The sequence below is a fragment of the Haemorhous mexicanus genome, chromosome 20, assembly GCF_027477595.1.
Source record: "Haemorhous mexicanus isolate bHaeMex1 chromosome 20, bHaeMex1.pri, whole genome shotgun sequence".
NCBI lineage: Eukaryota > Metazoa > Chordata > Aves > Passeriformes > Fringillidae > Haemorhous > Haemorhous mexicanus.
The window spans coordinates 1,028,870-1,043,415 of record NC_082360.1 but is presented as its reverse complement, the minus strand read 5'-3'; the positions used below and the strand labels follow the sequence as shown (position 1 = coordinate 1,043,415).

General features: G+C 58.4%; 2 protein-coding genes across 2 annotated transcripts; both read left to right on the top strand.

Moving 5' to 3' along the window:
* The first annotated feature begins 3,383 nt into the window (after window positions 1–3,383).
* PIRT (phosphoinositide interacting regulator of transient receptor potential channels) lies at window positions 3,384–4,678 on the top strand. Its single transcript, XM_059864370.1, has one exon. The coding sequence runs from the start codon at window positions 3,405–3,407 to the stop codon at window positions 3,804–3,806; it is 402 nt and encodes a 133-aa protein (XP_059720353.1). The 5' UTR covers window positions 3,384–3,404; the 3' UTR covers window positions 3,807–4,678.
* Window positions 4,679–9,913: 5,235 nt separating this feature from the next.
* TMEM238L (transmembrane protein 238 like) lies at window positions 9,914–10,478 on the top strand. The gene has a single exon (XM_059864494.1). The coding sequence runs from the start codon at window positions 9,954–9,956 to the stop codon at window positions 10,191–10,193; it is 240 nt and encodes a 79-aa protein (XP_059720477.1). The 5' UTR covers window positions 9,914–9,953; the 3' UTR covers window positions 10,194–10,478.
* The last annotated feature ends 4,068 nt before the right edge of the window (window positions 10,479–14,546 follow it).

Genomic DNA, 14,546 nt, shown 5'->3' with positions numbered 1-14,546 from the left:
TCTCAGTTTAATCCTCATGACAATCTACATCTACTCAGGAACAGAAGTATGAGAATGAAAATTCATCATAAACTTCAAAACTCCTTCCCCAGCAAGGAGCCCCCCAAGATTTCCCAGTTCAGAACCCAAACCTCACCCCACAAGGCACTGGGAGAGCAAAGGGAGGAGAACCCCAGCAGGGTCCCCCCGAGGGAGAGGGGACGAGAGACCCCAGCAGTGAGAGCTGCCCAGGGTTTCAGAACCACAGATGTGAAATCTGAGACGTGCTCTGGAGGCGTTTTCAAGACAGCAAAGCCTCATCTGCTGATTGTCTGCTTCCAACAATGGCTAAAAATCCGGGAGAAATCCGATAGCACTCTCCTGCCAGGCTGCTCAGTGCCCCCAGAGCACATCTGTGATGGACTGGGCATGGAGCAGGGGCAGGGCAGCAGCTGGAATTGCATCAGCTCTCCCAGGAGCTGCAGACCCTCCCAGCGCTCCCAGAGAAGCTCCAGGCAGGGAGTGAAATCCTTCATCAACCAGCAGTGGGCAAAAGGTGACTGAAAACCAGGCTCTGCCAGGAAGTGCTGGGAAAATGGGCAGGGAATTGTGGTGAGAGGGCTGGTTCTGCCAGGAAATGAAAGGGGGAATAAATCCTCTCTGGTGGAAAGGCAGGGCTGGAAGGCAGCTGCTGCTTCCTGCAGCAGCCTGACATTAATGTGTGCACACAGAGGGGCAGAGCTGCTGCCCTGCGTGCAGAATCAGGGAATGGGATGCCTGAAAGATGGAGCAGCACGTGGTGCTGAGGTGTGGGATTACTCCAGAGAACAAAGCAAACTTCCTAGCACAAAACCAAATTAAAATCAGAGGGGGGCTTGGTCACAAAACCTCTCTGTGATGCACGTTAGGAGGGCAAAGACAAGAAATGCCAGGATGAGGTCTCGGGGAAGGTCTGGAGTGCTCTGGAAGAGGGGGAGCAGAAGGCAGCAGCGCTCTGAGCGAGGCAGGTGGTGGCACCTGGAGTTACTCACTCAGGATTTGGGCACTTCCCTGCAGAGCTGCAGCTGGGGGGCTCAGGGTGGGCACAGCAGGAATTTCCCCATGGAAAGGGAGCTCAGGAATTAGAACTGCCCAGGGAGGGTTGGAGTGCCCGTCCCTGGAGGTGTCACCTGGAGGTGGCACTGAGTGTTCTGGGCTGGGACAAGGTGGGGATGGGGCACAGCTTGTAGTATTGTTCATAAGGGTCCCAGGATGAGGGAAGAGATGAGAAAGCTGACTCCATGTATCAGAAAGCTTGATTTATTATTTTATGATAGATAATATATAAAAACTATACTAAAAAAACAGAAGAAGAGATTTCATCAGAAGGTTTAGCTAAGAATAGAAAAGGAATTAATAACAAAGGCTTGTCTCTGACTGAGACAGTCTGGACAGGTGAACTGTGATTGGCCGTTAATTCCAAACAACCAGATGAGACCAATCCCAGATTCCCCCTGGTGCATTCCACAGCAGCAGATAAGAATTGTTTACAGTTTGTTCCTGAGGCCTCTCAGCTTCTCAGGAGGGAAAAATCCTAAAGAAAGGATTTTTCATAAAACATGTGGGTGACACCCAGCTGATCACACACTCCCTGGTCTGGGAGGGCTTTTCCAGCCCAAAGATTCTGGGATTCTCCATCAGAAATGTGTCCCTTGCCCTGCCCCTGTTTTCCTGTTTCCAGAGAGCAGTGAGAGCTCCAGACAGGAGAGTTGCAAACCCTGCCCACTGCTCTTGGCTTTTGTTTTGTGCTTGTTTGTCCAAGCCTGGCAGAAACATCCTGGAACACCCCAAAAGATGTCAGTACCACCAGCTCTGCAGCAGTGGCTGTGCTGGGGGCACCAAACAGTAAAATTACATCTGTCTCTCCTCAGAGTCAGCCCGGAGCTGGCAGGGACACAGGTGAAGGAGGGAGGGAGGTGCTGGCTGGCACCCATCCATCAGCATCCCTAGGTGGGCACCGAGCCCAGCTCTGGGCAGCTTTCCTCCAGCCCCTGGAGCTGTGCCAGCCTTGCAGCCTCAGCCTGGCTGCCCTGAAGTGGAACTTGCTCCCACATGGACCAGCAGCCCCGGGACAAGGCAGCTCCGGGGAGCACAGCCAGCCTGGCACCTCCTGAGAGGGGGCAGCTCCTGGAGAGCCAGAGCAAGCACAGCCCTGAGGGGCTGCAGGGGGTTGGGTCACCTGCTCTGGATCAAACCTGGGGGGTAAAGGTTTGTGTGGTGCTTGGGGAGAGCTGTGCTGGGCACTGCAGGGGTGGCACTGCCATGGTGGCACTGCCGTGGTGGCACTGCCGTGGTGGCACTGCCATGGTGGCACTGCCGTGGTGGCACTGCCGTGGTGGCACTGCCGTGGTGGCACTGCCCATCCTTCTGCAGGATGCCATTGCCTACTGCACCCTTTCATGGCTGTGATGCTCCCCTTTCCCAGCAGTGCCCCCAAAGCCTCCTGCTCCTCCCTCTGGGCTGTGCTCTCTGGTGCCCCAAGGCCAGCAGCCTCCTGTGGAGTTACACTTCAGTTCAATGCTCTGCTCTGTCTCACCCCTGGAAAATGCAGGGTTTGTTCCAAGCCTGTGGTACCCCGGGTCTGTAATCCACTGGCCCAAGGCTTACTCTGCTCCCACTGTGAATCTCCTGTTAAGCTCTGCCAGGCAGACCAGGCTCCCTCTTGGTCCTTTTCCCCCTTGGCTCTCCCTCTCTCCCCTTCCCCCCTTCTCCCTCAGGAACCATGCTGCTCCCGGGGGTGAGACCCCCAATAATTAGCACCCTCATCTAATTAGCACCTCAGAAGCCGTGTGGAGTCTCCTTGCCTGCCTGCTGCTACCAGGGAACGCAGAGCTTGGGGGGCTCCCTGGGTGTGGTATTCACAGAGAGAAGCTGGGAGACAAGCAGGGAAGAAGGAAAACACAATTCTTATCCCTCTTGCTGTGCCTGTGTTGTGCTGAAGCAGAATGCAGTATGGAGATGGTTTGCCCAAAGTGAGGATGTTTTGTTCCCTTGGCCTGTCAGGGCCAGGTGTGTGTGGGACTGTCAGGGACAGTCAGAGAGAATCAGAGATGAGGGCAGTTCTGTGAGCAAGAGTGAGTGCCTGGCAGGTTCAGTTTAGAGTAATTGTACCTAGTATAGTATAATAAAGTAATTAACAGTATAATAAAGTAATTAATAGTATAATAAAGTAATTAACAGTATAACAAAGTAATTAATAACATAATAAAGTAATTAATTAGCCTTCTGATGACGGAGTCAGGTGCATCATTCTCTCTCCCCTTCGCCGGAGTAGCCGCTGATTCACAATACCCGGGGACCCCCAAACGAACTGCAGCTCCCTCTGTCCTCCATCCCTCTGCTCTCTCTTTTGTCCCTCCCAGGTGTCCTGCTGCCAGCCCAGCACCATGGAGCTGCCCCCCAGGAGCCCCAATGGCAGCGAGAAGTGTCCCCGGGGCGCGGAGCTGGCGGCCAGCAGCACGGGCAGCACGCTGTGCGCGAGCTCCTCCCGCAGCGAGTCCGTGTGGACCGGCGCCCCCAGGAGCAGGTGGGACATTTACCACAAACCCCTCATCGTGGTGGCCGTGGGAGCTGCCATCTTCCTCTTCGGGGTGGTCATCACCAGCCTGGCCTGCTTCCTCAGCAAGCACAAGAAGGTTTACAAGATGTCTGGCCCGGCTTTCCTGTCCCTGGGACTGATGCTCCTGGTGTGCGGCCTGGTCTGGATCCCCATCATCCGCAAGAAGCAGAAGCAGAGGCAGAAGTCCCAGTTCCTGCAGAGCCTCAAGTCCTTCTTCTTCAACCGCTGAGGGCAGCCAGGAGCTCCTCCAGAAGGTTCCCTGCCCTCCTCCAGCCCCTGTTGATCAGCCTTGAGAACAAACACTTCCTTGTACTCCCTAGAGGATTTCCCCCCCGTCAGCGGCTTCCCTCAGGTGTGAAAATGAACTTTGTGCTTCATCCCAGTCATCCCAGGGAAACAGGAGCAGGAATTTCCAGCTGAGCCCAGCAAGGCAGGTCCGAGGTCTCTGCACCACCCCCCTGTCCAAAGAGTGACCCCAGAGCACAAAGTGGGTAAAGCACAGCCCCAGAGCAGCCCGGGCTGAAACAAAACCCCAAAGGAACCCAGATCCCCCAGGAGGCCCTGCAGGATCCACCAGCAGAGAGGAGCCACAATTCCTTCCAGCTCCCTGTTTGCCAGAGGGGCTGGAGGGTCTGGGCAGCAGCAGGAGACAGAGCAGAAGTAGAGGGACACAGACCCTGCAGAGGGGCACAGACCCTACAGAGGGGCACAGACCCTGCAGAGGGGCACAGATCCTACAGAGAGACACAGACCCTGCAGAGGGACACAGACCCTACAGAGGGGCACAGACCCTGCAGAGAGACACAGACCCTGCAGAGGGGCACAGACCCTGCAGAGGGTCCCAGATCCTACAGAGGGGCACAGACCCTGCAGAGGGACACAGACCCTGCAGAGGGACATAGATCCTACAGAGGGTCCCAGACCCTGCAGAGGGACACAGACCCTGCAGAGGGGCACAGACCCTGCAGAGAGACACAGACCCTGCAGAGGATCCCAGACCCTGCAGAGGGTCCCAGATCCTACAGAGGAGCACAGATCTTGCAGAGGGGCACAGATCCTACAGAGGGGCACAGATCCTACAGAGGGACACAGATCCTACAGAGGGACACAGATCCTACAGAGGGACACAGATCCTACAGAGGGGCACAGACCCTGCAGAGGATCCCAGACCCTGCAGAGGGACGCAGACCCTACAGAGGGACACAGATCCTACAGAGGGACACAGATCCTACAGAGGGGCACAGACCCTGCAGAGGGCCCCAGACCCTGCAGAGGGTCCCAGACCCTCCCAGAGACATCCCAGAGATGTGTCTGGGATCGGTGTGAGCTGTGGGAACTCAGGGCTGATTCCCTCCCAGGACACCCAGCCTCCCCCTGGCCGTCCCTGCTGAGCTCCCCCATTTCTGGCACCGCTGCCACACCAACACCTCTGCCTGAAGCTGTGCCCCAAGGGGCCCGAGGCTGAGCCTTGGTGTGTCCCAGCCTGGCTGGCAGGGAGCTCGGGCTCACCCTGGCACTGGTGCCAGTCTGGGACCGGGGCTGTGTGCCTGGAGATCCCCTCCATGCTCTCCAGGAGCCGTGTGGGCAGAGCTGGAGCTGGCACAACCCATCCTGGCAGCTGGCACAGCTGATTAGGAGTGTTTGAGCCCACGAGCCGCTCTGCCCCAGGCTCAGCCCGGCCCTGAACTTTGTTTCCTGCCTGGAGCAGGCGCCCCTGGGCAGGCAGTGCCAGCTTGGCTGGGCCAGGCCTGGCACAGGACCCAACAGAGCTCTTTGTTCCTCAGCCACCCCTCGTGCCGTGCCACGCTCGGCTGCTGTTGGCACTCCTGCCCTGGCACGGCACCCAGCCCCTGCTCCTGCAGCTGCCAGGGGCACGGGATGCTCCCCAAAACTCCTGCTGGGGCAGCTGCAGCCAGGTGGGCACCAGGATTCAGCATGGGAGACCAGGGAGAAGGTGCAGAGCAGCCCCAGGTGCCAGCTGGCTCAGGTGGGGGCACGGGGAGAGCCCTGGGTGGGGGCACCTGGAGATGGGTCCTGCTGCACAGGGCTGTGCCCAGCCAGGGCTGCCTGGCCACGGGGGTGCTCCTGGACTGCCAGAAGGACAGAGGGAGCTCCTGCTGCCCCTGGCCAAGGAGGAGGCTCTCAGTGACATGGCAGAGGGGTAAAGTCACCGAGAGTTGAACTGGATTCCAGACTTTGTTTATAACAGGAATATGAGGTTTCATTAAAGGAAAACATTCCCAAGGGAGCTGCAGGTGGCTGCTCTGGTGTCACATCTCTGCTGGCTGGAGAGGGTGTGGTGACAGGGTCTGGGGTGGTGGGGCACCTGCTGGGCAGGGGGGGACAAGGACTGGGGCTGGGGCTGCCCTGGGGGCTGGGTGAGCACCTCTGTCCTGGCAAGAGGATGGAGCCTGCCAGGGAAGAGGAACAGCCAGGGACCAGCAGAGCCTGTGAGGGTTCATCAGAGGCAGCTCAGTGTTTGCTGCCCAGATCTGTGGTGGGACAGGGAGGCAAAGGGACAGGAAAGTTAAGGGAAATTCAGATAAACAGGGGGAGATAAGTGAGGGGAAATTCAGATAAACAGGGGGAGATAAGTGAGGGGAAATTCAGATAAACAGGGGGAGATAAGTGAGGGGAAATTCAGATAAACAGGGGGAGATAACTGAGGGGAAAGTCAGATAAACAGGGGGAGATAACTGAGGGGAAAGTCACATTAACAGCAGGGAGATAACTGAGGGAAAGTCAGATGAACAGGTGGGACATAACTGTGGCAAAATCAGATTAACAGGTGGGGGATAACTGTGGGAAACTCAGATTAACACCAAGGGGAAACTGCAGGTGTAGGAGCAAAGTGGGAACTCCCCCTGGGTAGCAGGGGGTATAAATGCTGATCCCTGCCAGGGACAGAGGGAATTTTGCATTGGAGCTCCCCACAGTGGGAATTTGCATCCTTTTCCTGAAGTGAGGGCTCCTCACAAGGGTTTCTTAAGGAGCTGGCATAAAATTCAGGTCCTGCTGTGGCCCAGCAAAGCGCCCAGGGCTGCTGGGAAGTGAATTTCTGCCTGTGTGCTGTGGCACCAGTGAACCTTCACCTCCTTGGGATGTGGGAGCCTGCAGAGACAGGGAGTACCCGTGGGTTCAAATGGTTTTATGGACTACAGATTAAAAAAGAGAGAGACAGCAGCAGCAAGGGAGAAGAATGTGCCATTTATGTTCCCTCACCTAACGGTGGTGGGTGCTGGAGAAGCCCGTGGGGAGCAGGTCCCAGGAGGGCTGCAGAGCTCACCTGCTGTGCCCTCCTGCCTTGGCTGGGCAGGGCTGGGCTGGATGGACCTTGGACCAGCCCCTGGGGAAGTTCCCACCCTTGGGTGCTCCCCTGCACCTCCCAAGCCCTGTCTGGCTGCTCGCTGCTGTTCCTCTTCCCTCCCACTGGAGCCTCCTTGGATCCTGCTGCCATGCTCTGGCTCAGACCAAAGGAAAACACCTTTAGAGGAAAGAGCAGGTTTTCCAGCAAACACAATTATGTCTCACTGAAGCAATTTCAGATGTGGTCTGCCAGCTTCCCCCGTGCTATAAAAAGAACAGGAAATCCATTACTAAAGTCATTATCTCTGCAGAGCAGCTCAAAGAGGAAATATTGCCCTGCATCTCAAAGGTCAGGCAGCAAACCCGCCCGGCAGGCTCGGCTGGAGCACGCCCTGCTCCAGGTGTCTGAGCTGCCTCATTCCTGGGCTTCCAGAGCACCCAACCTGCCCAAAGGTGGGCACAGCCCTGGGCCAGACCCCTCTCTGAGGATCTCATGTCCTGCCTGAGTTCCAGGACCTAAAGTGGTTCAAAGAGGGCTGGAGGGGGAATTTGGACAAACCATGGAGGGACAGGAGCCAGGGAATGGCTCCCAGTGCCAGAGGGCAGGGATGGATGGGAGATTGGGAATGAGGAATTGTTCCCTGGCAGGGTGGGCAGGCCCTGGCACAGGGTGACTGCCCCTGGATCCCGGGCAGTGCCCAAGGCCAGGCTGGACACTGGGGCTGGGAGCACCTGGGGCAGTGGGAAGTGTCCCTGGGCAGTGGGAGGTGTCCCTGCCATGGCAGAGGGTGGAATTGGTGATCTCTGAGTCCCTTCCAACCCAAACCATCCCACGATTCCAGGATCTCAGTCACACTCACCCTTGGGGCTGGTTTGTGCAGCTGCTGGGATAAATCACTGAGGTGTGGAAGGGAGCAGGTGACCACTGGTGGCTGTGACCACACCTTCCCATCCCTGAGACCTTCCAGAGCTCCTTCCTGACATCCCTGAGACCTTCCAGGCCTTTCCTGGACACAGCCTCAGGCTGCTGAGGGCTGGTGGCCCAATTTCCCCTGGCTGGCTCCATGCCTGAGCCTGGATCACAGCCAGGCTGCCAGAGCACCCCAAAATGCTGCTGCTGCTCCTCCCACCTGGGCAGCAGGTGAGATCCCAGCAGGACGAGCTGCACCTGCCCATGCCTCCCCAAAATCCAGCATCTTCCCTGTCCTCAGTGAGAGCAAACACTTCGGGGGGCTCTCAGTGGGTTTGGAACCCTAAAACCCCTCCCTATTTCCAGCCTGGGTGTTGGGCACATGGAAGGTGGGGAAGGAACAGATTTTTCCTGGTGCCCGGGGGGGGAAGGTGCCCAGGACTGTGTGTGTGTCTGGGAGTGGCAGAGGGAGAAGGCTGGGATAAGGCTGGGAGGCAGGAGGGATAAGGTTGGAATAAGGCTGGGATTAGGTTGGGATAAAGTTGGGATAAGGCTGGGATAGGTTGGGATGAGGCTGGGATGAGGCTGGGATAAAGTTGGGATAAAGTTGGGATAAATTTGGGATAAGGCTGGGATTAGGCTGGGATAAGGCTGGGATTAGGTAGGGAGGTAGGAGGGATAAAGTTGGGATAAGGCTGGGATTAGGTAGGGATAGGGCTGGGATAAGGCTGGGATAAGGCTGGGATAAATCTGGGATAAATCTGGGATAAATCTGGGATAAGGCTGGGATTAGGTTGGGATAAGGCTGGGATTAGGCTGGGATTAGGCTGGGATAAATCTGGGATAAATCTGGGATAAATCTGGGATAAGGCTGGGATTAGGTTGGGATAAGGCTGGGATTAGGCTGGGAGGCAGGAGCACAGCTGTGCTGGGCAGCCTCCCCTGCCCTGGGCTGGCCCTTGGTGACAGCACAGGGTGCCTGGCAGGCAGAGCAGGGACTCTGAGCACGCGGGGCCCCAGAGGACACGGGGGATGTCCCCTGTCCCCTGCAGCCACCCCTCCCTGGTGGCAGGGCTGCGCTGGGGCTGCCCAGGGGCAGATGGCTCCGGGTGCCCTGCTTTGGCAGGAGGACACTCGTGGTGTGACCAGGGCCACCTCCAGGTCCCCAGTGTGGCACTGCTCCATCCCTGACCCTGACCTCGTGCCCCAGGGGCCTGTCCTGAGCTTTGGGACATCCTCTGCAAGGCCAAGGAGGGACAGGCAGCTGCCACTCCACAGCTCTGGGGTGGCACTCCCAGAGCCCAGGGCCCCCTGGATCCTTCACCTCCCAACCCTCCCCAGTTTGCCAGGGATGCCCAGAGCAGGCAGGAAGGACAGCAGAGGTGTCCCAGTGTCCCACCACAGCCTGGGAGCAGAAAGCAGCACACGCCTCACCCCAAAAAGTCACCCCAGCTGCTCCGAGACCAGCCTGGAGGTTTTGGCTGATGTGGGGACTCCTCAGTGGCTTCCTGGTGTCCCATTTGGGGATGGGCAGTGGCACAAGTGGCCTGAGGGTGGCTCTCCAGCAAGAGCTGCCCTTTGGAGGTGCTGCAAGGGTGATGTCATTTTGGCATTCTGGAGAAATTCCCGTGCCTCAGTTTACCTATCGAGAGGGGCAGTAGTAGGGTGTTTCCAGGTTGTGTCTGGGATGTCAGAGCCAAGGTCCTACAGACCTCCCTGGGATGCTCCCACACTGGGTACTGCCCAAAAGTGACAAATCTGGGGCTGCGGGCTGGGGCAGGGCAGATTTGCACCTTTGGGACAGACTGGGCAGGAAGCAGCTACACCTGGGTGAGCACAGAGCAGCAGGGTGGGCTCCCTTGGACCCCCCCTGAGCTGGGGCAGGGCAGATTTGCACCTCTGGGACAGACTGGATGTGGAGCAGCTACACCTGGGTGGCACAGAGCAGCGGGGTGGGCTCCCGGACCCCCCCCGGGCTGGGCTGCCCAGGGGCTGGGCAGGGGCAGGGCCACGAAAGGGTTAAAGCTGTATCGTGCGCTCGCTCCCGATTGCTCTGCAAGGTGTGTTGTGACATTTGTACTTCCTCTTGGCAGCGGGAGCGCCGTCCCGGGAGCCGGGCAGGGCAGGGATGCTGCTCGCCCCGCCGCCCTGAGGGGCACCATGGGCACCCGGCGGGGCACGGCGGGGCTGCCGGGGCGCTGCGCTGCCATCGCCCTGCTGGCGCTGCTCTGCGACGCCCTGGGGCTCCTCTTCCTCCTCCTGGGCGTCTTGGCTCCCCTCAGCTCCTGGGACTTCTTCGTTTATGGGGGAGCCCTGCTGCTGGCCTTCAGCCTCGTCTTCTGGGTCTTCTGGTACACCTTCAACATCGAGGTGCCCCTCGGGGAGCTGCAGTGCAGCTGACCCTGAGCCACGGCGGGAGCTTGGTGCTGTGCTCCTGGCAGGACCCAAAACATCACTCAGCAGGTGAAGAACACCCCCAGCCACGGCAGGAGCTTGGTGCTGTGCTCCTGGCAGGACCCAAAGCATCGTTCAGAGGGTGGAGAGCACCCAGAGCCATGGCAGGAGCTTGGTGCTGCGCTCCTGGAAGGACCCAAAGCATCGTTCAGAGGGTGGAGAGCACCCAGAGCCATGGCAGGAGCTTGGTGCTGTGCTCCTGGCAGGACCCAAAGCATCGCTGAGAACGTGAAGAGCACCTCCAGCTACGGCAGGAGCTTGGTCCTCTGCTCCTGGAAGGACCCAAAGCATCGCTGAGAGGGTGGAGAGCACCCCCAGCCACGGCAGGACCTTGGTGCTGCTCTCCTGGCAGGACCTTAAGCATTGCTCAGAACGTGAAGAGCACCCCCAGCCACGGCAGGAGCTTGGTGCTGTGCTCATGGCAGGACCCAAAGCATCGCTCTGAGGGTGGAGAGCACCCAGAGCCATGGCAGGAGCTTGGTGCTGCTCTCCTGGAAGGACCCAAAGCATCGCTCAGAACATGGAGAGCACCCAGAAGAGACCCAAGGAGGGACCTGCTGGTCCTCACAGCCCCAGGCACCCGCTGGAGCCTCAGGGAAAGGTACCCACAGCTCAGGGATGCTTGGCTGGTGGGGAATGCAGAGCTCCTGGCACAGCTCCCTGCTGCTGACAGCAGCTCTCAGGAGCAGGGGTAGATTTCAGAGTGCTCTGGGGGGGTTACGATGGGCAGGAAGCTGGTTTGGTGAGATCAGTTCATTCTGGGAGGGGGTCTGCTGCACTTTGGAGGTTTTCTGGGGTGGAATTCCTCAGTGCTTCCCATCAGATGCTGCTGGGAGAGGAGGGTCCTGCAGAGCTGCTGTGACAGCTTTGTGCTTCAGGAGGACAAGGAGCACGAGCTGCCCCTGGCCATACACCCTGGGGGACAAGGAGCCCAAGCCACCCCTGGCCTCACACCATGGGGGACAAGGAGCCCAAGCCACCCCAGGCCATACATCCTGGGGGACAAGGAGCACAAGCCACCGCTGACCATACACCCTGGGCAAGCAGGGAGAGCCAAAAGGAAAATCCAGGCTGTGCCTCAGCAGCAGAGCCTCAGTGTGAGGGGTGAGGGAGCTCACCCAGCTGCTCCTGCGTGCCCCCATCACACCCTGCATGCTGCCAGGAGCCTTTTCCCACCAGGGAATGTCTTCCCAGTGAAAATCCAAGTGGAAGCTGTGCCACCAAGGCCCTGCTCTGATGTGCTGCAGGAGCCTGGTGACAAATGCTGAGCACACAGAAATGGGTACAAAGTACCAGGCCTGAACGCTGGCTCTGAGATTAGGCTTTGTTAATCTCAGGCTGGTCTGGAGCACGTCTGGCTGGCTTTGCAGCCACCCAAGGGGCAGAAGGGTCAGGTCCTGCAGCCTGGTCCTGCAGCATGGGCAGCACAGAGCATCAGCACAGCCTGGCAGCCTCAGAGGGCCCATTTGGGCTGAGCTGGGAGCAGCAGCACCAAAGCTTAGGGGAGCTGGAGATGTGTGGAGCTGGAGAGCACTGCAGGGAGGGTGTCCTCCTTCCTGCCAGCACCCCAGGGATGTTCTCCTGGGAAATCAGGGAATTAAGGGAAATCAGTGAATGGAGGGAAATCGGTGAAATCAATCCATGAAATCAGTGAGATCAGTGAAATCAGTGAGATCAGTGAAATCAGTGAAATCCGTGAGATCAGTGAAATCAGTGAATGGAGGGAAATCAGTGAAATCAATCCATGAAATCTGTGACATAAATGACATCAGTAAAATCAGTGAAATCAGTGGAATAAGGGAAATCAGTGAAATCAGTGGAATAAGGGAAATCAGTGAATGAAGGGAAATCAGTGAAGTCAGTGAGATCAGTAAAATCAATCCATGAAATCAGTGAGATCAGTGAAATCAGTGAAATCAGTGAGATCAGGGAAATCAGTGAAATAAGGAGCAGCCCCCCCAGTGCTTGGAGCTGCTTGTGGCAAAGGAGGTGACAGCAGGAGGATGCCCCAGCCAGAGCCAGCTGTGCCCCCACAGCTGGAGGCAGCCAAGGAGGATGGGTTTGAGGCAGAGAGGAGGCAGAGATGGGGGACATGTCCCCAGTGCCACCAGGGCGGGTGTCAGAGCACACCCTCACCATCAACACCTGAGCCAGGCCAGTGCCCCAGGCAGGGACACTGCCAGTGACCTGTCCCCAGCTGTGACCCACAACAGGGACACTGCCAGTGACGTGTCCCCAGCTGTGACCCACAGCAGGGACACTGCCAGTGGCGTGTTCCCAGCTGTGACCCACAACAGGGACACTGCCAGTGACATGTCCCCAGCTGTCACTCACAACAGGGACACTGCCAGTGACATGTCCCCAGCTGTCACTCACAACAGGGATGCTGCCTTGCACAGTTCCCTAGAAAGCCCCTCACAGCCAGTGAGATTCTTTTTTATCTTTTACCTATCTGTCCCTTGGTTTCCTCTCCTCTTGGCCCTTGGTTTCCTCTCCTCTTGGCCCTTGGTTTCCTCTCCTGTTGGCCCTTGATCTCCTCTCCTGTTGGCCCTTGATCTCCTCTCCTCTTGGCCCTTGGTTTCCTCTCCTGTTGGCCCTTGATTTCCTCTCCTGTTGGCCCTTGATTTCCTCTCCTGCTGGCCCTTGATTTCCTCTCCTGCTGGCCCTTGGTTTCCTCTCCTGTTGGCCCTTGGTTTCCTCTCCTCTTGGCCCTTGGTTTCCTCTCCTGTTGGCCCTTGATTTCCTCTCCTGTTGGCCCTTGATTTCCTCTCTTGTTGGCCCTTGGTTTCCTCTCCTGTTGGCCCTTGATCTCCTCTCCTGTTGGCCCTTGGTTTCCTCTCTTGTTGGCCCTTGGTTTCCTCTCCTCTTGGCCCTTGGTTTCCTCTCCTCTTGGCCCTTGGTTTCCTCTCCTGTTGGCTCCTTGACCTCGAGGGACAGGGCCAGGTTTTGCTGGGCTGGAGGCTGCCCTGTGGCTCACGCTGTTCCACAGCCCAGGGTGCCCAGCCAGGAGCTCAGCTTTGCCCCCAGCAGCTCCCCGGGTGTTTTTCCACCCCTGTGCCCTTGGCACTTGGTCCTTCAGCAATTTCCTTGATGTGCCTCGGGATAAGAGCCCGGGACAGGCATCAGTGGGATCCTGCAGAGAAGGAAGGGCAGCAGCAGCCCCACCCTCCTTTATTTGCTCGGGGTTTTTAACTGCCGGGGCCGAGCCCGTCGCTGCAGCCCGTGAACCCGGGCCGAGGGCTCTGTCACCATCCCTGGGTGTGGCGCTCGGGGACAGCACCCAGCCAGCCGAGGGCGTCGCCCAGGGAGCCCAGCGGGACCTGGGGCCAGCTCCGTGTCCCCGCGGGTCCCTCCTGCCCCCCGGGCTGCTGGGACAGGCACTCCTGGGCTGAGCTTTTATGGGGCAAAGGCGCTGCCAGCACCTGGGACTGGCTGGGGATGGTCTGGGATGGTCTGGGGATGGTCTGGGGATGGTTTGGGATGGTTTGGGATGGTTTGGGAGGGTTTGGAGGTGGTTTGGGATTGTCTGGGATGGTTTGGGATGGTCTGGGATGGTTTGGGATGGTCTGGGATGGTCTGGGGAGGATCTGGGGATGGTTTGGGATGGTTTGGGATGGTTTGGGATGGTCTGGGATGGTTTGGGATGGTTTGGGGATGGTCCAGGATGGTTTGGGATGGTCTGGGATGGTTTGGGGTGGTTTGGGATGGTTTGGGATGGTCTGGGGAGGATCTGGGGATGGTTTGGGATGGTCTGGGATGGTTTGGGATGGTCTGGGGATGGTTTGGGATGGTTTGGGGATGGTCTGGGGATGGTTTGGGATGGTCTGGGGAGGATCTGGGGATGGTTTGGGATGGTTTGGGATGGTTTGGGATGGTTTGGGATGGTTTGGGATGGCCTGGGGATGCTCTGGGGATGGAGAGGGGCAGAGGGTGATTCCCACACAGCATAGGGCTGCCAGCCTGTGCCTGCACCTCCTGGGCCAGGTTCAGAGTGTGTAGCCAGTCCCGTGGAGGAGCAGAGGCTGCCAGTGCACCAGCACAGCCTGGGAAAGCAGAGCCCAGCGTCCTGCACTGCCCTGCTGGCAGGTTCTCCCTCTCTGAGCCCCCCGTGCTCTGTGACAGTCCCCCAGCTCACCTGGGCTGTCCCAGCAGGATGAGTGAGGGCACACGTGCACAAACCAAACCCAAACTCATCTGTGTCTGTGCAAGGAGCCTCCAGCATCCTCCACCCCCTGCAGGCTGGCTCGGGGTGACAGAGGGACAGGCAGGACCTGGTGGCTTCAGCGTCCCTCACACGCA